General features: G+C 38.1%; 1 protein-coding gene across 6 annotated transcripts in view; it reads left to right on the top strand.

Moving 5' to 3' along the window:
* The first annotated feature begins 3,216 nt into the window (after positions 1–3,216).
* scrib (scribble planar cell polarity protein) overlaps positions 3,217–21,831 on the top strand; it is a 308,579-nt gene continuing 289,964 nt past the window's right edge. For all 6 annotated transcript variants that reach the window (XM_069836394.1, XM_069836397.1, XM_069836396.1 and 3 more), the window contains exons 1-2: positions 3,217–3,586; positions 3,814–3,931. In XM_069836394.1, the coding sequence (XP_069692495.1) occupies positions 3,425–3,586; positions 3,814–3,931 (280 nt within the window). In that variant the 5' untranslated portion in view covers positions 3,217–3,424. The remainder of the gene's footprint in view (positions 3,587–3,813; positions 3,932–21,831) is intronic.

The raw sequence follows: 21,831 nt of genomic DNA, 5'->3' as shown, positions 1-21,831 counted from the left end.
ACTATTTCTACTGTATTCCGATCTATAACCCGGAACGAAACAGTACGGAATTTTTGTAATTATTTTGTAAACCACCACACAATATTCTTTTGTCACTGGTTTAATTCAATACATCTACAAAACTCAACAACAAAGCATATTAACAATCCCTAGCAACTTTCATCATTAACGTGCGAGAAACATATTTTCGAGGTGTCTGACTTCAGACAACAGTTGGAGCTAAGCGATTGAAGCGCCACTACTTGTCAGGTCCACCACTGACAATGGCAAAGCATAGGAGTGTGTACACTTTTTCTTCTATTCGTCCTGGTAACAATAATACAATAACTGATGAGGGACTAGACCTACGTTGTCAGAATTAGGAGTGAGTTCGTAATGATAATTGATATGAAATAATTTAAGAAAGAAGACCAAAAATACAATATGCAAACCAGTTAAGACCTATTTATTAGCAAAATACTTATGGAGTGTTTTGAACGCTACCGGTATTTATTTCTCTCAAGAGTGTGGTTCTATCCTGAAAGATGTCAATATTGCTCAGTTTATTATAGAAGGAACAGATTCTAAGAAGTGCAGAGTACTTATAATAACATGTCCTGGCATAGTTTATATTAAATGTGTTATTGGTCCTACAGTTCTCTCTTGGTACATGAATATCTTAATAAAATAAATAACACTTCCAGTTTTATCATATTGTCAAAGTTATTTTACTATCAGTCACAAAAAAATAAAATAAAAACAAAATTCAGTAAGTGTATTTTCTGTAAGCATATGACTATATATTACAATTTTCTTTTTTGTATACATGAAGCCAATGTTCTGCCCCATTCTCTCTTTAATGTTCTTTTCGATTCTTCTTTGAAACTTATTGGTGTTCTTATTCTCCTATGAAGTTCATCCTGAAGATTTTTTATTGAACTGAAGTCATGGGTTTGGGTTGCTGTCTCTGTGACTTTATCTTTACAATGTACTCCTCTAATGCTGATGTTGAAAAAAAAATAAACTTATGGAATATTCCTAATTTTTTGGCACTTGTGCGTAAATTTATTTCAAGAATCGTAAGACAATCTTTGTTCTTCATGTTTTCGTCAATAACAGTAATTTGTCACACTGCAACTTTCAATATGAACCATGCCACTATTATCTCAGTTTTTCATAATTGGCTGAAAATGTTCATTTTTCACTCTTCATTTGGCGTATGCTGCCTATACTTTCCCATCTGACAAACAAATTGAACTTACTTTTAATTTTAACCCTTCAAACTTCTTTCTAATTCAAGTATGTTCTAGCAAACTGAATTCCCATGACGTTCACTTTACTAATACAGCATTTTCTCCCAACTCTTCCGTGATATTCTTCATTTCTGATAACTGTTGGAACACTTTCTTCATTCATCTAAAAGCTCAGCTGCGAATTTCGGTTTCTACTTAATTTTTCTGTTCACTAGTCATCTTCTCCTGTCACAGTTTTCTTTGTGGCCTGTTTCGGAACACACAATAAATTTTGTCTTCCTTTTCTCTTACAGTATTCTGCTTATATTTAACAATTTTAAACTCTATTTTGAAAATGCCTCTTTGCATAATGAAAAATAAGTTCTTGAACAAAGACTGCACTTTTTCTCTTATGCTCCATTTCAATATGTCACTGTCGATATTCCACAGCACAACTGAACAGGATGGATAACAAAGACAGTACACTCATCCTACTAGGCTCTATTAGTGAACAGGTGTACCAATTAAGATGTTCCTCCACAAAGAAGAGACAGACTATTAAAGGCAATTACATTCTATCACTTAAAGAATTTATGTTGTTAAACCGTTGCCTGCATTTTGTTGTATAATTAATACAGAATTTTTTTTTTAACTAGTTGAGGCCTTGAAATATCAAAGATGCTAAGTGCCATTTTTTTTTCGAAATTGAGATCTGTGCTATGTACCATTTCAGATTACCTATTAACTGGGGCAATTGCTATGGTATCTCTAAGCAGTTCAATCCATGATGGGTACACGATGCTGGACAATACTCCACAGGCCTTTTAGTACGGTATTAGTTTTTCTCGAATAACTCTGCTCCTCATTTTTGACCTAAGCATCTTTGTTATTTCAAGGCCTCAGTTATTGTCCTGTGATTTTCTACGTGATATGTTTGAATAAATTCTCATAACTTAGGAAGAAATACAGATTGGATTCTTTCCATTGCTGTTAATGACTAAGGAATTGTCAATGTTTTTGAAGATTGGCTCTATCTGCATCTTCAGGTACAAAAAATGAGAGTGAGAAAGCAGAGGTTTTTTAAGAAATGTTTGTCACTGCACAAATCGACATCAAAATTACTGATAAGAGTACTTCTTCTTCTTCTTGCCATTTCCTCGTCTTTCCCTTGGTCTTATTGTATTCCGTTTGACGTAGAACTGCAAGTTTCTCCCCAGTAGGTGTGAGGGGGAGGAAATAACTTGGGAATTGATACAACACCCTCTCGATGCTATTGCTTGCAAATGGGAAGACACAGAGATAATGAATGCACTTAGCTTTGGATAGAGGAAGGAATAGGCTACCGCATCGAACTAGATACGAATGGTCTCTGCTGATTGAGTCTGAGCAATCTGACAATGTTGCCAAATATGCAGCATAGTGAAGCTATGCAACTGGTGACAGGTGGTCGCATTCATACGTAGTTCTGTGTAAAGACAGTGGTTTAGTTGGACTAGAACACACCGGAACACTGTTCCGAAAAATAAAATGTATGGGTTGGAAACATGAGGATGCCAAACTTGATACCCAGTATGAGTTCATGTGGTGATTGCTAATAAATTGATAAGGTGAGTTCCCTATAATTATCTTTCTCCAACTAAATCACTGTGTAATGGTAGTATATTAGTCCGCTTTGAGGAAAGGGGCATGACTTGAGACTTCTCTCACATGTAGGTCACTGTGTAATGATATGCAGCATAGTAAATCTATGCAGTCTATTTTTACCGTTGATGTTTTAATATCTGTTTTCATTTAGTTGACAGTTATATTAAGTTTAGGGCATTTTGACACAAACTACATGAATATTGAAAATAGTTCATAATCAGCGCCAATGTGGTTTAGTTTCATAGATGTGCACTAGATGTAGATGTGTCATCGCTGTACTTGAGCACCTTCTCTTGCAGAAAACTCAAACTGTTCAACTGCTGCGCAGCATACTGTTACGAGGTAGTCGGTAGATGGCATAGAGTGAGCTGCCATGTTCGGAGTTGATTGTGTACCCCGGCGTGATGACGTCATATTCATGCATACACTAGTTTTCGTGTTCAAACCTGGGATGGGTGTTGTACGGTGATACGGATGTTAACTGTTTCCAAAAAGTCATTTCGAGTGTTGTGTTAGTGAAGCGAGTGGAGATAATTATAATGTGTAGTGTTATATATTCGTGAGACGTCATGTTTCGTTGTATTCCAATTTTTAAAGGTTGTAATCGGCAAGTTGAATATGTTGACAAGCGTCACTGTTCACTACCGACTGTTCCCGAAGACATCTTGAGATATTCGCGAAGTCTGGAAGAACTCTTACTAGATGCTAATCATATTCGAGACCTTCCGAAGGTAGTGTTGCAATTAAATTTAATAAATACTATCAGTTACAGTATACATAATTGTAAATGTAATTTACAACGTTAACCTATACAACACTTTCTAAACGTAGGAATAGCAGTAACATGCCTGCTGAGAACAATTTAATGTCAGTGAACGATGGAGTTGACAGTGTATTTATTTTTTTGTGTTGCATAAGTGATTGTGTACGTTTTAATACATATTCTGGTGTCTTTCAGAACTTCTTCCGTTTACATCGGTTAAGAAGATTGGGATTAAGTGATAATGAAATTCATCGTTTACCACCAGACATCCAGAATTTTGAAAATTTGGTAGAATTGGATGTATCAAGAAATGGTAAGAGAATATAACATATGTGCACACATCTAGATGTACGTATGTGTAAATAATGTCTCATTCAGGCCTAGGGTATTATCTATGTACAGCAATTACATATTATGAAATATTTGTGTTGATCATTGCGAATCAGCTCTATAAATCAATTAATGAGTCACTTCATTATTATGGGTGGTGGTTCATAGTTTGCAGGAGAATTGTGTGAAAATGTCGGTTCGCAGAAATTATAATTGCCCTTGTTTTTAATGGTTGAATTTCTTTTTGTAAGCGGTGTATGAGTTAGAGGGCGTGTTGTGCGTTTTCTTTCATTAAATTTTTGGGCTTCCGAATGATGTAATACAAATTCAGCAATAATATACAGTTAAAAACTTATGTTCGCTAAAATTCAATATCTGTTGCTGCTAGCAGTTCCCCTATAGTCGCCCACAAATATTAATGCACATTCGATATCTAGTAAAATAACACAGAAGCAGGAGATACTAAGTTTTTCCTTTTACGTTTGTAACGATATTCCCTTAACGGTATCAGTAACAAGAGTTGAAGGTTCTTAGATAGAGGATCATTAGTATTATAGGTATTCGAACATATGACAGAGAGCTCAACATATACCGAGCTCAGATTTGAGAAACAGTAAGAGTGCTCATTGGATTTATAGGTATAATCTGCTATTTTTTCGCGTCCTGTGTGCCATTGTCTGCTTATATGTTAATTCAAGCTTACAATAATCATGTATAAGTACCTCTTAAAATTATTGGTTGAAGTGCACAATCAGAGGTGTCAGGGTGAACAGTATAGAGCAGAACAGGTTTCACGGCCTCCTGCTCTAAAGTAACCAAGGAAACAAAACATATGAAGATGAGTATTTTTCCTACACTAAAATCTACATTAAAAATTATGACGTGTTGTCCCTTGCAAAAAAAAAAAAATAAATAAATAAATAAAAAAAATAAAATAAAATAACTTAAATCTAATGAAATGGAATTTTTCTTATGCCATTGCCTCGGATTCTGCATTTTACCAAAATTCTAGGGGGAATAAAATAGTTTGATGTTTTTTTGGCTCTTTAGGATCCTTTTCAATTGTATAATTGAAGTACCCGATCCTATGTGAGAAATAGTGCACTAGGTATTCCTTTTGCAAAGTACTTCAATGGAAAATTATGCACTATTTCTTCACTTCCGCCCTCACCAACCCCCACCCATAAGATTACCGGAACTGTAAGTGTAGTAAAATACTAGTGATCGATCTACGATACTCGTGTTTTTTTAGATGTTTTTTTATTAAAAGTACCAGGTCTCTTGGACCCTTGTCTTTTACAAAAATATGATTATACAAATTGAAATATAAATAGGTAGGTTATATTGAAGAAAATTGATTAATAAGACCGTCAAAGATGGAGTAGGTTGTTTGAATTTATGTTAGTAAAGGTAGCTTATTCCTATATGTAAGTTACTCAGTAGATCTTGAATATGAGCAACCAGGAAGGGTAGGCTATATAAAGTTCATACTCGTGTTGTCAACGAATGGAAAGTAAAGGAAGTTCGTGGTGCCATCTTCAGAGTTGGCATTAAGTAGGCTACTATAGGTTTTAAATTATTTGGTCCAGGGCACATTCATTTGTACAGGAATATGCAGGGCATAGCCTACCAAAGCCTCTAACTGAGCAAATGTAATTGTCACTGATATTCGACCTTGTGAAAACTCGCGTTAAAGAAAATGTCTTGTAGGTATTTCTATAATTGAACCCTTTGGCCTAATGTCAAGTTACGATAGATGAAGTTGAAACCATAAATAGCACTGTCCACCATAATGGTTGCCGCATAAGCCTGAAGTGGCCATGTGGACTGCCTTTATTGCAGAAATTTCACACTTTCTAGTATTCTTCACGTTTTCTTCCTCACCTATAATCGTTTCTATGGTCCTTACATTGTGTTTGGTGCAATAATAGTGACGTGTTTTATTTCGACATACTGCATAGCATTCCACCACCAAACTAATGAATACATCAATGTGGAAATATCAGCAATAGTGAATGGAGTGATATAAAACTAAACAATAATTGAACATCTAGTGCAGCAGTCGACAATTGTAGTACATATTAGTACTTGTAGAACGAAAATTCTTAAACCCCATCTTCTAGTTTACCTGTACCGGCAGGATTGGTTGACGTCTGTAGTGAACGCAATATATCATGAGGTACTAACATGCAACTTCAAACATTTTTCCCCCCCATCATAGCATACGAGAAGAATGAGCTACTGTCTTCCTCCGAGTTTAGCGCTGGAACTGAGGTATTATTGCCATCGGTGCGGGGGGCTGCAGGTAGATTCTTTTGTTGCTACAGCCAAGCTGAGCTGAGCGGAGTGGGAAGTATTAATTGTCCAAAAATATGCAGTCTTCAGTCTTCTCCCTGATGTTAGCTATGTTAATATTATATGAATTACTCATTAAATATTTCACCGTTACAAGTCATTTTTAAGGAAACATGGTGTGGAAAATTTTTGGTTTTATTCTATTGGAATTTTAGAATATGTGTGATTGGTATCATGAAAAACAGATTCCTAAAATGTCATGCGAAAATCATTTGTTGGTGATATCTTAAAATACAAAATCAAGTAGTTATACTTCTCAAGTGAGTTTAGTACAGTATATTTAAATTGGTTACTTTAAAAATTTAATTCAATTCTACTAGTCACTAAATTTTATAGTATGATTCTTCTTTTCATTTATATTATTGTAGTTGTATTATGATTTTTGTTTTTATTTATTTTATTGTACTGGTATTTGTATTTCTGGTGGTGTGATGGCCTTAACTTCACCAAAATAAATAATGAATAAGTAGTAAATAAATAAATGAATAATAAATAAATAAGTAAATAAATAAATACAATTTTCTACAATACTTTCCTTCTCTGAACACGTAAGTACGAATGGTTGTATCTCTATCTCGCCAAAAATTCGTTAGAAAACTAATAGACATACTGCTCTCGTAAATTGGGCGAATGTTTTCAGTATGATTGTACTTCCTTCCAGACTGCCGCTGTCACTGTCCCCTCCCACTCCAGTACCGCGCTAGACTAGTCGGAACCGCATTCCTCTCAGCACTAAACTCCTTAGAGGATGACAGTAGATAGCCTGTGTTTGCTACGATCACTGTGCAATGGCTGAAGGTATAAAATGCCGACCACTTATAAGTGGGAATGACGAAATTATGGTGACCATAAAAACTTTAAGAGTTCCTCTGTCCTTTGGAGCAAATAGCATTTAGAAAAATTTAGGCCTATTAGGTGGGTACTGAGTTATAAAACTTTCTTATTGGTAGGCCTAGTGTTTGTCACAGACACCGTGTACTTGTTATGTTATCGGTAGGGCTAGTGTTTGTCACAGACACCGTGTACTTGTTCTGTTATGGGTAGGCCTAGTGTTTGTCACAGACACCATGTACTTGTTATGTTATGGGTAGGGCTAGTGTTTGTCACAGACACCGTGTACTTGTTATGTTATCGGTAGGGCTAGTGTTTGTCACAGACACCGTGTACTTGTTATGTTATGGGTAGGCCTAGTGTTTGTCACAGACACCGTGTACTTGTTCTGTTATGGGTAGGCCTAGTGTTTGTCACAGACACCATGTACTTGTTATGTTATGGGTAGGGCTAGTGTTTGTCACAGACACCGTGTACTTATGTTATCGGTAGGGCTAGTGTTTGTCACAGACACCGTGTACTTGTTATGTTATCGGTAGGGCTAGTGTTTGTCACAGACACCGTGTACTTGTTATGTTATGGGTAGGGCTAGTGTTTGTCACAGACACCGTGTACTTGTTATGTTATGGGTAGGGCTAGTGTTTGTCACAGACACCGTGTACTTGTTATGTTATCGGTAGGGCTAGTATTTGTCACAGACACCATGTACTTGTTATGTTATTGGTAGGGCTAGTGTTTGTCACAGACACCGTGTACTTGTTATGTTATGGGTAGGGCTAGTGTTTGTCACAGACACCGTGTACTTGTTATGTTATCGGTAGGGCTAGTGTTTGTCACAGACACCGTGTACTTGTTATGTTATGGGTAGGCCTAGTGTTTGTCACAGACACCGTGTACTTGTTATGTTATGGGTAGGGCTAGTGTTTGTCACAGACACCGTGTACTTGTTATGTTATCGGTAGGGCTAGTGTTTGTCACAGACACCGTGTACTTGTTATGTTATCGGTAGGGCTAGTGTTTGTCACAGACACCGTGTACTTATGTTATGGGTAGGGCTAGTGTTTGTCACAGACACTGTGTACTTGTTATGTTATAGGTAGGGCTAGTGTTTGTCACAGACACCGTGTACTTGTTATGTTATGGGTAGGGCTAGTGTTTGTCACAGACACCGTGTACTTGTTATGTTATCGGTAGGGCTAGTGTTTGTCACAGACACCGTGTACTTATGTTATGGGTAGGGCTAGTGTTTGTCACAGACACCGTGTACTTGTTATGTTATCGGTAGGGCTAGTGTTTGTCACAGACACCGTGTACTTGTTATGTTATGGGTAGGGCTAGTGTTTGTCACAGACACCGTGTACTTGTTATGTTATCGGTAGGGCTAGTGTTTGTCACAGACACCGTGTACTTGTTATGTTATGGGTAGGGCTACTGTTTGTCACAGACACCGTGTACTTGTTATGTTATCGGTAGGGCTAGTGTTTGTCACAGACACCGTGTACTTGTTATGTTATCGGTAGGGCTAGTGTTTGTCACAGACACCGTGTACTTGTTATGTTATCGGTAGGGCTAGTATTTGTCACAGACACCGTGTACTTGTTATGTTATGGGTAGGGCTAGTGTTTGTCACAGACACCGTGTACTTGTTATGTTATCGGTAGGGCTAGTGTTTGTCACAGACACCGTGTACTTGTTATGTTATGGGTAGGGCTACTGTTTGTCACAGACACCGTGTACTTGTTATGTTATCGGTAGGGCTAGTGTTTGTCACAGACACCGTGTACTTGTTATGTTATCGGTAGGGCTAGTGTTTGTCACAGACACCGTGTACTTGTTATGTTATGGGTAGGGCTACTGTTTGTCACAGACACCGTGTACTTGTTATGTTATCGGTAGGGCTAGTGTTTGTCACAGACACCGTGTACTTGTTATGTTATCGGTAGGGCTAGTGTTTGTCACAGACACCGTGTACTTGTTATGTTATCGGTAGGGCTAGTGTTTGTCACAGACACCGTGTACTTGTTATGTTATCGGTAGGGCTAGTGTTTGTCACAGACACCGTGTACTTGTTATGTTATAGGTAGGGCTAGTGTTTGTCACAGACACCGTGTACTTGTTATGTTTTCTTTTTTAATTTTTATGTTTTTCGCATACATTGCCATTGCCTTATATTTGATGGTAAAGATTTTCGTATATTAAACATTTTGTAGAAAAATATAAATAAAATGTGAAATAGGCTATAGCTAGGGAGTAGGACAGGTCTTATTTGTAAATGGCTGACCAATGAGCAACTGAAGATGTGTCTGTATTTCGTGGACAGTGTGTAGACCTGTAGGAAAGTCTGATTTTGAATTTCGTGTATATTTTTTATTAGCATGTGCGTGTGTAAAATTGTATCTAGTTTACACAGCTGTATGTCTGCAAATTGTATATCCAGGGCCATCATTTTATGTGGTATCTTTTCAGTGGCTCTGTGGCCACAGGCACTCTCCGCTCACCTGCCGACACTCCAGTCCCTGTGTTGTCATTGGACCGATGCAGTGCACACACATTCTTATACACCAACATAATCAGATGAACGGACAAGGCTAACTTAGTAGGCCTACTCATCATTATTGGTCATGCCTAACATTGCTTCCTTTTTGAAATAAGCTATTTTGTTGATATTTTTTCTCTGCCTTTTATTTTAAATCATATCTCACGGAGTTACTGACCCTGAAAACTTCATCAAGGGACGGTATCTGTTTATTATCTGAATGCTGTATAGTCCATCTTCTGGTTAGTGGACTCTCAAGATTAGCGTTTTTGAAAACTGGTATCATTTATCTCAAAACTCGACCCCTTTCCAGGGTAGCACCTATCTTCATCATCAGTTGAGGAGAAGAGAATCTACTGTTGTGACCATTGTAAGTGGTGATATGTTTCTTTCTCCTTGCGTGAAGTTAAAGATGGGATGGTTCATATCTTCAGCATGACATACATATATGTTTTGTGAGAGAGATATCAGCCAAAACAGAAAATGTGGAAAGAGAACATCATCTTATCGATGACGGATAATTATGTTCTCCCTTCAAAGTCGTATGTTGTTGAATGCTGTAAGTTAATTTTAGTTAAAATAATGTCAGAAGATGGTAGGTGTAGTGGTCATGTCATCTCTGTTCGAGCATGAACTATTCACTTTTCTTATTCAAGACATATGGATGTGATCCAGACCTGTGTGCTGAATGATGCTTCTAGGCTTCTCTTTTGTATTGTATTATATTTATTAACATTCCATGGTATTCATACATGCTTACAGCTAGAATATGGAACAAGTCAAAAAACTTAATACTATTATAAAATCTTAATTTATAGTCACAGTCTAGATGAAATATATATATAGACGAGATTTACAATATAGTCTACTAGTACAACACAAAGTTTTAGTATCAATTTCATGAAGTGTTATTGAATATCATGAATTCATCTACAGAATAGAAGGCGTGAGAAATTAGGTACTTCTTTAATTTGGCCCTAAATAATTTTATGTTTTGAGTTTCATTTTTTATATCGATAGGGAGGCTATTAAAAATTTTTACTGCCATATAACGCACTCCTTTTTGATAGCACGATAGACTAGCCGATGGAGTGTGAAAGTAATTTTTTTGACGTGTATTTATGCTATGAACTGTTGAATTAGTTACAAAGTTTTCACGATTACATACGAGGAAGGTTATTAATGAAAAGATATACTGACAAGCCATGGGCATTATTTGTAGTTTTTTTAAAATAGCCCTACACGATTCCCTAGATTTGGCACCTCCTATTATTCTAATTACTCTTTTTTGTAATAGAAATATATTGTTCCTATCTGTGGAATTTCCCCAGAATATTATTCCAAAACTCATTACTGAATGGAAGTATGCAAAGAATATTGTTTTTAAGGTATTGATATTTACTATCTTTTGCATAGTAATAGCAAAACGTGCTGAATTTAGTTTGGGGGTAATTTCTTTAATATGATTTTTCCAATTTAACACATTATCGATTTTTAAGCCAAGAAATTTGGTTATTGTTGTTTCTAATAGGGATCTATTATTAACTATTGCACTAGAATTTTGCGACGTTGAATTTGGACAGGATTTAAATTGAATTATGTTAGTTTTGTTACAATTTAATATTAATTTATTGACTGAGAACCAGTCAGATATTTTGAAGAGAATTTCCTCTGTTGAAGATTGGAATGTGTTGGAGTTATTGGCTGTAATTACTATACTTGTGTCATCTGCAAGTAATATGGGATGACCTACAGCTTTTATTAGGGGGGCAAGATCATTTATGAACACTAGAAAAAGTAGGGGACCTTATATTGATCCTTGAGGAATTCCATTATTAATAGTTCCCCATGTCGATGCAGATTACTGCTTGGTGTATTTCCGTCAGTGTCTCAATTTACCTTGCAGGTTTCAGACTAAACTGTGTGTAGGCCTATGTAAGTTCTGTTAAATCGTGCAAAATGTTTGTATGATGTTATTCTCTCAAATTGATATGAAATTTAGTGAAAGGCTCTACTTGGTTCATTCATATGAGCTGAGAGAACGTTTAAAGTTTCCCGATAAAACCTTATCAATGTATTGTTCTTGTCCTGAAGCCAAGGTAGTCTGTTGTTTGATCTCCTTCAGAAAAGAAGAAAAGTTCGATGTCCCATCCATGTTGTGGGTAGTATATGGGATAAATAATAACACTGGATTAAAGATAGAACATGGTTCAATTCTCATTCAGGTAGCGTGAGATATTTAGCATGGCATCACTGTTCTTTTTCTCTTGGAATTGGTTAGAAGCGCTGTGGTGTGCTGTTCACCCATAGTGCACACCTTCCACAGGCAACACAAAAGCAAGAATAAATTTGCATGAGTGTACTTGGATCAAACGCCTTCAAATTTTCAGAAGTGATAGAATAGAACTTCCAATTCGACTCCATTTAAGTCAGGATGAGAGGAAGTTTCCTTGTACTTCCTCATCAGTGCTACCCATGACTTGCTGATGACTTATGACAGTGTTACCATACTAAATAGCTCCTGTTGAGTACAGTAGAATAAATTTCTTGAAGTTTGGCTGCAGACTTTCAGTAAGAAATTGAGATTATTTTATACTTCTCAAAATGAAAAAGTTAAATGACAGATTAACGTTTCTCGGCGAGCCACTAGAAGTCGTATCGCAATTCTCCTACATAGGCATCACCCTGCAAACAACCGTAAAATCCTTCAGAATACACATACAACAAAAAGTGTCAGCAGCAATTAGAGCAATATACAGCATCAACCACCTCCAGCAACTATCAACAGAAACAGCAATGACGCTTTTCAAGACAGTCATAACCTCCATAGCAACATATGGAATGAACATAATTTGGGAAAAACTTACAAGCAGAGACATAGCACAAATAGAAACAGTGAAAGCACGCTTCATGAAAAGAGAGCTAGGAGTTGGAAAACGGTACCATCGAGAATGATGTAATGAGAGAGACCTTCTTCATCAAAGACATCAGACGACAGCTACTGCTACCGAGCACCAGCTCATATGAGACTACGCTCCAAGGACTGCAGGAGAAGAGGACAGACATCCGCAGCGAATTCTACACGACAGAGGCCATGTGTACGAGAGAGTGGACATGCCGCAACTACGAGATGAGGCACATCCTAACACGATACACAATCCATGGTTTTCATCACAAGGTATGCAGCACGAAGAGTTTCCATGAGCCGAACCAAGAATGCGTGTGCGAATTGTGCAAAAACCTATGTGAACGATACCACGTCGAAAAGGGCGCTGAAAGATGCTCATCGCTTAATAAGTTTTGCTCAGACTAATTAACTCACCTTATGCACATTTGTGCGCATTTACTCTCATTCAAAATAAAAAAGTTGTCACCGAGATTGTTTTATACATTTCTCGAAATAAAAAAAGTTGTCACTAATATTAATGCTCGACCTTTACAAAATACTAATTGTATCACAGCGCTTTTCTTTTCCTTGATGAACTGGTTTTATTTCTTTTATGGTAAGTTTAAATAATTTCTACCTTTGTAAACTTTCACATGTTGAAATGAGCAGCGTGCAAATCAGAGTGGGTGTGCATTAGGTTTACGTTTGGAAGCATACAGTACAGAGTTGCATAGCCATGGCAGGACGTGATCGAGTGCAGAACAACCTAAATAGGCAATTGATAGTGGAGAAGATGGTAGAGGCGTTACTTTACTTCAAGAAAATCACAGTGATATGTAGCGAGTTAATGTGTAAGTCAAAATGCCATTTCTAATTCATGGAAATGCGTACTGTTCAAAGGAAGCCAGAATCAGGTTGATTAAGGAACATTACACCCGCTGAGATCATTATCTTCGCATTCCTGTAATTCACCAAGGCGTCATCTGTCCAAGGGGCTTACACTCCTTGGCTTGTCGTAGTCCACTGTGAAAGCCTCTTCACCTCCTTCAGATCTATGCAACTCCCCCAGATAGATTGGCATCTGTAGGCGAATCACGGTGTCACGTCTACTGGATCTCCTGGTCGAACTGGAACTATTGAAGATGATACGTAAAGTTGAAATTAATGATGGCGAAATGAGTCTGAGGTCAGTGCTGGAAGGTACCCAGCAATTCTGCTTCAAGTGGTTGATGGGGGAAATCTGGGGAATACCCCAATCAGAATTTGAATCTGGATCCGTTCATTTCTGTTATTCCATAGTGATGAACATTGGAGATCCATTACAGTTTCTTAAACTGAATTTATTTAAAAAAAGTCCACTAGATAGCATTACTATTCAGGGAGGCAATATGTTTGATGCACAAAAACTATTTCCTAATTATATCAAAACATTAGATTTACAGTTAGTAGCTAGTTCTGGAACTGGGCCCATGATATGTTAATTCTGATTGATTTAGAGTTCTGGTGCTGGTGCTATATTTGTTTTCTCATATGAAATGGTTTAATCATCCTGATGTCTTCTTTGTTGTAGTAATTAGGCTTACACATAAATAGTTAGAACCTTGTAGTCTATCTGCCTATTCTATAGTTTTGTTCTGAATTTCTAGATCTCCCCCTCCCCCCATTACAAAAGAGGGGCTGAAGGCTTGGACCACAGTCTCAGATTTATTGTGCTGATCTCCTTTGATAGAGATGATTGGTGTAAGTCTGTAGGACTGCATTTCTGTAGGTATCGTGATTCACTATTTGGTGCCAGCTATTGGTTCAGCAACACATCACCTAGTTCTGACAGATTCCACTACGAGAGCTCCTCCATTATTCTGGAACCCCTGCAGCGTCCTCAGATTATTGACATTTGTATGCAAGTTTTGGTATTGCATACTGAAGACTGAGTTGCTGTAGGTATCGTGATTCACTATTTGGTGCCACCTATTGGTTCAGCTACACATCACCTAGTTCTGACAGATTCCACTACGAGAGCTCCTCCATTATTCTGGAACCCCTGCAGCGTCCTCAGATTATTGACATCTGTATGCAAGTTTTGGTATTGCATACTGAAGACTGAGTTGCTGTAGGTATCGTGATTCACTATTTGGTGCCACCTATTGGTTCAGCTACACATCACTTAGTTCTGACAGATTCCACTACGAGAGCTCCTCCATTATTCCGGAACTCCTGCAGCGTCCTCAGATTATTGACATGTGTATGCCAGTTATGGTATTACATCCTTAAGACAGTTGCTGTAGGTATCGTGATTCACTATTTGGTGCCACCTATTGGTTCAGCTACACATCACCTAGTTCTGACAGATTCCATTACGAGAGCTCCTCCATTATTCCAGAACTCCTGCAGCGTCCTCAGATTATTGACATTTGTATGCAAGTTATGGTATTACATCCTCAAGACTGAGTTGCTGTAGGTATCGTAATTCACTATTTGGCGCCACCTGTTGGTTCAGCTACACATCACCCAGCTCCGGCAGAGTCCTCCATCCCTCAGGACTTTTGCAGCTTCCTTAGGTTGATGCCATCTGTTTGCAAGTGCTACATCCTGCGTCGACCTAAAACCATTGAAAGATGATGACCTAGATCAGCGGATCTCAAACTGTGGAGTGCCATAGCTTGAGGGGGGGGGGGTCAAATAAATGAACAAGATAAGATTCTTTTTTTTTTTCCCCCCCATTTCAGATTTAAATTATATAATCAGAACGAAAGCATTTCAATAAAACATTTCTAAGCCATAGGTCTAATGTTTTCCTCTGGCTGATATGTACATCTATTATCAGGCAGTACATCTCGCTTGGCGATATGTGTCAGTATGGGTGTCCAAACGCCTATAGAACCAGGAGATATTGCACGTCAAGCATGCTCTGCTAAGGTCAATAACTTTCCATATAAAATAGGAAAAACGACCTTAAAGAATACCACGTATGAGTTACAATTGGACATCTGTGTGTTAGAGGAAGAACAGTTTGTATGAATCTGAAGTCCGACTGACAAATGCAATATGTAACTAGTTGGCGATATATGCATTGGATGGGGAAAGGAACTGGCCACCTTACCTCATTTCCTGGCTTAGTTGCCTCATGAGTAGTGGCTTCTTGGTATCACTTGTGACATTCAGACCTGTCTTTGGACATACGATGTAAGAGTAATGGAACGGAGATATGATATGCGTGATTTAAGATGGCGCTTATTCCGTCGGATTCCGGCCAACTACTCACTCATAACGAGTGCACCTCAGCACATGTGTGGAGTTCGGTCCTACGTTCATAGACATCTATGACGTAGTGCAGAGGGCGGCCACTAGAGGGAACCCAAGAGTTGGAGCTTAATCTGAGACGATTCTGTCCGACGCCGGGCTGGTATCCGATGCGGCTTAGTGGATAAAGTATCAGCACGTAGAGCTGAAAACCCGGGTTCAAATCCCGGCGCCGGAGAGAATTTTTCTCCCTTCCATTACTCTTACATCGTATGATGACGCAGAATATCTGCATGGAAATATCATATGTACTTTGGTACATTAAAATAATATATCTGTCTTTAGACAGTTTACTGAACAACAACAACGGATGTAATGTCTAATATGTGCCTGTTTTGAAGTACGCAGCCTGTCCAGGTTTGGTGTTATATTCGAGATAGTCACTCTGAGCCCATTTTCTGTTTGAAGTTTGTTTCTAGGCTGTATTTACATTTTAAAGCAGCTGCAGCTGAAAAACCAATTTTGCAAAGGTGAGAAGTGGAGAAAGGTAACAGTATCCAAAGTGCTATTGCTTTAATAAGAGAATAATTACAAGACAATTCACTTCAGAAATTTGGTAAAGACTTAATAACAAAATTTGATTTTCTGTGTTACTTGAAGAAAAATATCTTCTTCTCCGAAAAAGTATTTGTGGAAATTAAATGGCACTTTGGAGGAAATTAAACACAGAATAAATATGGGAAATGCCTTTTATTATTCGGTTGAGAAGTTTTTATCATCCAGTCTGCTGTCGGAAAAGCTGAAAGTTAGAATTTATAAAACAGTTATATTACCATAATGCATACATACCGGTATGTAATGGAACATTGTAAATTCATCTTTTCAAGAACATAGTTTGTTAATATAACAACAGAAAGAGAATGTGATTCTTACAGATTGAAACCTGGGCACAATAGATTTTTAATTGATGAATCTCTCTAGTTTGGCTTTCTTGAAGAAAGAAGTGTTGCTGGTAACTTCACAGCACAAGAACTTGGTTAGATCCAGGCACATTCATCTGCTAGTGATCATTCTCCTATCACCCTGTTGTCAGGGACAGTGAGTTCTGCCTGACATGTGTCATATTCCAAGAAGTTCTTCTTTGATCGTATCTGAGGTAACCAGCTAAACCACCGAATAAATTGCTCATTTCCTGTTTGCAAGTGTAGTACTGAATTAAATACATGGATTGGATAAAAAGTAATGGCAACAGTTCGATATTTCTGACATGGCTTTATTCACAAGGGTACAACATGTTTGGAAGGCGTTGTACACCATCAGCGCACCCATCTTTGTTGATGTTCCGTATTGACCGCCCTATAGCACGGATAAGTTCATCTCTGGTATTGTACCGGGTCCCTCGCAGTGGTTCTTTCACTTGGGCAAAGAGATCGTAATCGCATGGACTCATATCGGGTGAGTACGGAGGATGTTCCAGAATCTCCCATTGCCAGCGACACAAGAGGTCCTTGACAGCAGCAGTGGTGTGACTCCTTGCATTATCATGAAGAATGATGGGGTTCTGTACCACCAAGTGTCGTCGTTTTCTCCTGAGGGCTGGACGAAGGTGGTGCTGCAGGAACCTGCAGTAGTAGTCCGCATTTACCGTCTGCCTTGGAGGTAGAGCATGGTGCAGTATTACCCCATCAAGTCATATGCCACAATGAACATCACCTTCACAGCACTTCCAACAAGGCCTTCCCGAAATGCTTTAACCCATTGTGCCACTGTGCGATATGGCAACGCTGCATTGCCACATTCTTCACGCAGTCCCTGAAAACATTCTTGTGCACTACGACCTCGTGCCACTTCAATTTTGATCCAGGAACGTTGCTCTAGTTTTGTAAACATGATCTTAGGGCGCTCGCACTATCCCTATCAAAGTCAACGTTCTACACACTGCAGTAGATTGACAGAGTACTGTCGTCGCTGGCTGCACTAACTCATCTAACAGTCCTTGTTCATGTCCACACAGCTGGCAGCTCTCGAACACACCATCGTCACGTGACAGCAGTGTTGCCATTACTTTTTATCCAACCTATGTAGGCCTATTTAGGAATTGCCAGAAATTCGTCTTGCTTGAATTTGTTGGTTAACATATTGTGTTCATGACCTATTGGGAACATAAACAACTCTGAGGATCCGATATTCGGCTCATCATACATATCATCACAAAAGCATTATCAGTAAGGATGAGTCCACATCTGTGGAGTAACGGTTAGCGCGTCTGGCCGCGAAACCAGGTGGCCCGGGTTCGATTCCCGGTCGGGGCAAGTTACCTGGTTGAGGTTTTTTCTGGGGTTTTCCCTCAGCCCAATATGAGCAAATGCTGGATAATTCCGGTGCTGAACCCCGGACTCATTTCACTGGCATCTCATTCAGACGCCAAATAACCCAAGATGTTGATAAAGCGTCGTAAAATAACCTACTTAAAAAAAAGTAAGGATGATTTGATAGTGGAGGACCGGTGGAATCTTGGCAGATGAAATGACAGTGCCTTGGATTTGGCTATTTCTATCCGAATACCTATTTATGAAAGTTTACAATCTTGTTAAATTTTATCACACACCAATGGGTGGTCACAGGGATTCTCTGTGCGATTGTCTAGTGAGTTGCATGCAATACTGTGACGGGTTGCACAGTGTTACTGATTTGATATCGTTATACAGGGCTCCTACAAAAGACCTTTCCAGTTCGAACACATGTAATTTACGTTCTATGAATTTGAGATGGATGAAAATAGTACCAGTGGAAAGAGAAACTCAAAAAATTTAGTTCCTTACCTTAAAGATGTTCACTGTGTCCCCCTTGGCACACATCAAGCCTACAGTCAAGTTCCACGTAGGTACGCGAATTTTTCCACCCCCAGATTGTTCTTCCTCTGACACATATCGTCAAGTGAGATGTACTGCCTGATAATAGATGTACATATCAGCCAGAATCTCAATCAGAGGTACGTTTTGTATGATTTCTACAATTTTCTGTTGTACTTCATTCAGTTATTTAATGATACCGTCATTTCCCATAACTGTGGTCTTGGAACACAACTATGGTTCACGATACAACTATTTAAAGAACATTGAAGAAGTAACATACACTGTTTGTAGATAGCTGCAGTGACTTGAATTCAAACTACAGTACAGAAAAAATATAAATAAACGAGGTACTACGTTATGGAGTACAAAGTTTGAATGAACCATAGTTGTGTTCCAAGACTGTAGTTATGAGAAATGCGGTACCGTATGTTATATAGCGTCGATTGAATTGCTGGTAACGAGATGAGCCCTAGTATTCACCAAGAAATTGCCTGACATTCACAGGGGAAAGCAAAATACTCAACTGATCAGCCAAAACAGGATTCGAAACCTGGACACATCCTCACAGTACGGGCATAGTCTACTATATACAGTCACGAAGCTTGGGGTGATTTTTTGCAAATCTCGCGATAGTTGCTAGCCGCTTGGAGCGCTGTGAGTACTAGGAACAATAGACTTTGCCACAGCCATCGTGATCTAATACAGGCCGTAAGGCAGGCCATGTAACTCGCTTAACCCGATCACGAAGGGCGGCATTTCAACCATATAAATTAATTGGAATGCATAAACAGTAACATATTTTTCTCTGAAATGTAGTGTAATTCCATTAATAAAATTTAAAACAATGATTAGGAGACACTTCAGACATAATTTACTTGCGAGTTAAGATGTAATACACTCAGGGACAAAAAAAAAAAAAAACCGGACACTTCTATATTTGCTTGTATTTTGTTGCCAATTATTTCAAAATGAAACAAAACCCATTTAAACAAAATAATGTTTCATTTAGCACCTTATACAACATTTGAAAAAAAAAATCTCTGATGAGAAAATTTACAAAAAATTACAAAGGGCGTATAACTATGGCATCGTTTGGTCTAGCTGTTTTTTCATTTTATGGTGCCTTAAACATTAAAAACGCTTTTTAGTAACGGGTATTACCCCCTCTGGCTTGAATAACTGCATCCATACATCTTGGTATGCTCTCAATTTGGTTAGCAATGTCTTCTTGAGGAATAAGTTCCCATTCTTCGCCAAGTGCTCGCCTCAACTCTTGTAACGATTCTGGTCTCGGTCGTCTATTCTTAACACGCCGTCCCAGCATGTCCCACACGTGTTCAATTGGGTTCATGTCTGGACTCCTTGCTGGCCATGGAAGAACATGGATTCCCACTTCTTGGAGATAATCTCCGACCGCATGGGCAATATGCGGCCGTGCATTATCATGCATTAAAACAAAATTATCACCTACAAATTGGAAAATTGTTCTCCCCTCCTTGTCCAAACTCTTTCACGTCTATCAGGTGAGCACAGATTGAAACGGGACTCGTCGGTGAACAGAACACAGCTCCACTATCCAATTCTCCAATCCCTGTGATCATTTGCAAAACGCAGTCGTTCAACTCGATGCATCCTGAGAAGTCTGGGACCAGTTGCAGGTCTACTTGATATCAGTCCACTTGCTTTCAACCTCCTTCTAACTGTTTTGGCCGAAATTGGGCGTCCATGCATGTTAACAAATTGCTGGGCTACACTAGTAGATGGCAGGTTGCGCTCCCTAAGAACTCTCAACACCATATACCTGTCTTCATTTGGATTTGTAGCTCTTGGACGACCCGAACCTGGTCTTCTGGTATATTCTAGGGTCTCTCTATACAGTTTTATGGCATCATGGGTTGTGCTTCTAGCCATATTCATAACATTTGCAATGTAACGTACACTGCGTCCATCATCGTAAAGGGCTACAGCTCGAGCCACATCTTCAGGTCGCATCTTGTTTTAAGACAAATGTTACAACCCCACTTAAACTCAGAAAATGTAAAAATAAATAACGAATGATAACGATAATGAAGCACAAAATGGTTGAGACAAAATTGTTATAGCTGGGACTCCGAAAGCAAAATTGGAATATTTGGTTGTAATGGCTTGTTTATAAAACAAAAAACAATCAACAATGTATACACGTCTCCATAACAACAGATGGCTACCATAATATTGTATGAGAAGATAATGTTTCGCAAAATACCAGCAAATATTAAAGTGTCCGGTTTTTTTTGTCCCTGAGTGCATTATTTATGGTGTGAAAATTACGTTGTTCGTATGTGTAATACCTGCCTTTATTTCGATTAAATATTGCGAAATTCTTGTACATTAATTTATGCACGATTGAATAATTTTCAATTGCACAGCACGGATATTTAGATATGTTGAAATTATTGGTTATGTTTATTGTACCAGTTGCCCCTTTCTGTCTAAATTTAGTGATCTCCAATGCCTTGCCATTCATATGAAAATTATACAGTAGGTTATGTTTACTATATTTAACTTATATTCCTAAATTCGCAATCATACATTATATTTAAGCATAATGTCATGTATGATACCCCGGACATTCAATTTGTCTGTATTTTAATATTAAAATTGAGTACTGAATTATTGTATTTATCTACTACTTAAGAGATGAGGTAACACAATTGTACATACACTAATTTCATTGGAGTGGTGTGGTAAATTTTGTCTAAAATTAAGGAAGGTAGATGTGCTAAATTCTTTTTTATTAAACCTCAAAATAGCTTCCATTCTAAACTTAAATGTTGACGCGAACAGATTATGTTAACATGTAAAATTCTCTTCACATTAACGTAACACAGTTTTGTAATTATTTTTGCAACATGTTATGCAACAAGAAGTAAACGGAACTTATAACACATTACACTAAATAAAGCTTAGCAATGATAAGCAATAAAGTTATAATATAATAATTCACTGAGCTCCATACACTGAAATAGAAAATCCGAACAAACATTACGGCCTGGTCTAGATCGAAAAAGCATTGACTGTGCCGTATTTCGCATTTTTGTGAAAAGTTCATTATCGGTTGTAATAACTGTAAATGGCTAAAATACAATAATTTTCATAATAATATGGGACAAGGAGACGTTTGTAGTACTATAAATTGT

This window comes from Periplaneta americana, chromosome 9, assembly GCF_040183065.1.
Source record: "Periplaneta americana isolate PAMFEO1 chromosome 9, P.americana_PAMFEO1_priV1, whole genome shotgun sequence".
Taxonomy (NCBI): Eukaryota; Metazoa; Arthropoda; class Insecta; order Blattodea; family Blattidae; genus Periplaneta; species Periplaneta americana.
Note: the sequence above shows the minus strand (reverse complement) of the source record. Positions and strands in the feature narration are given on the sequence as shown.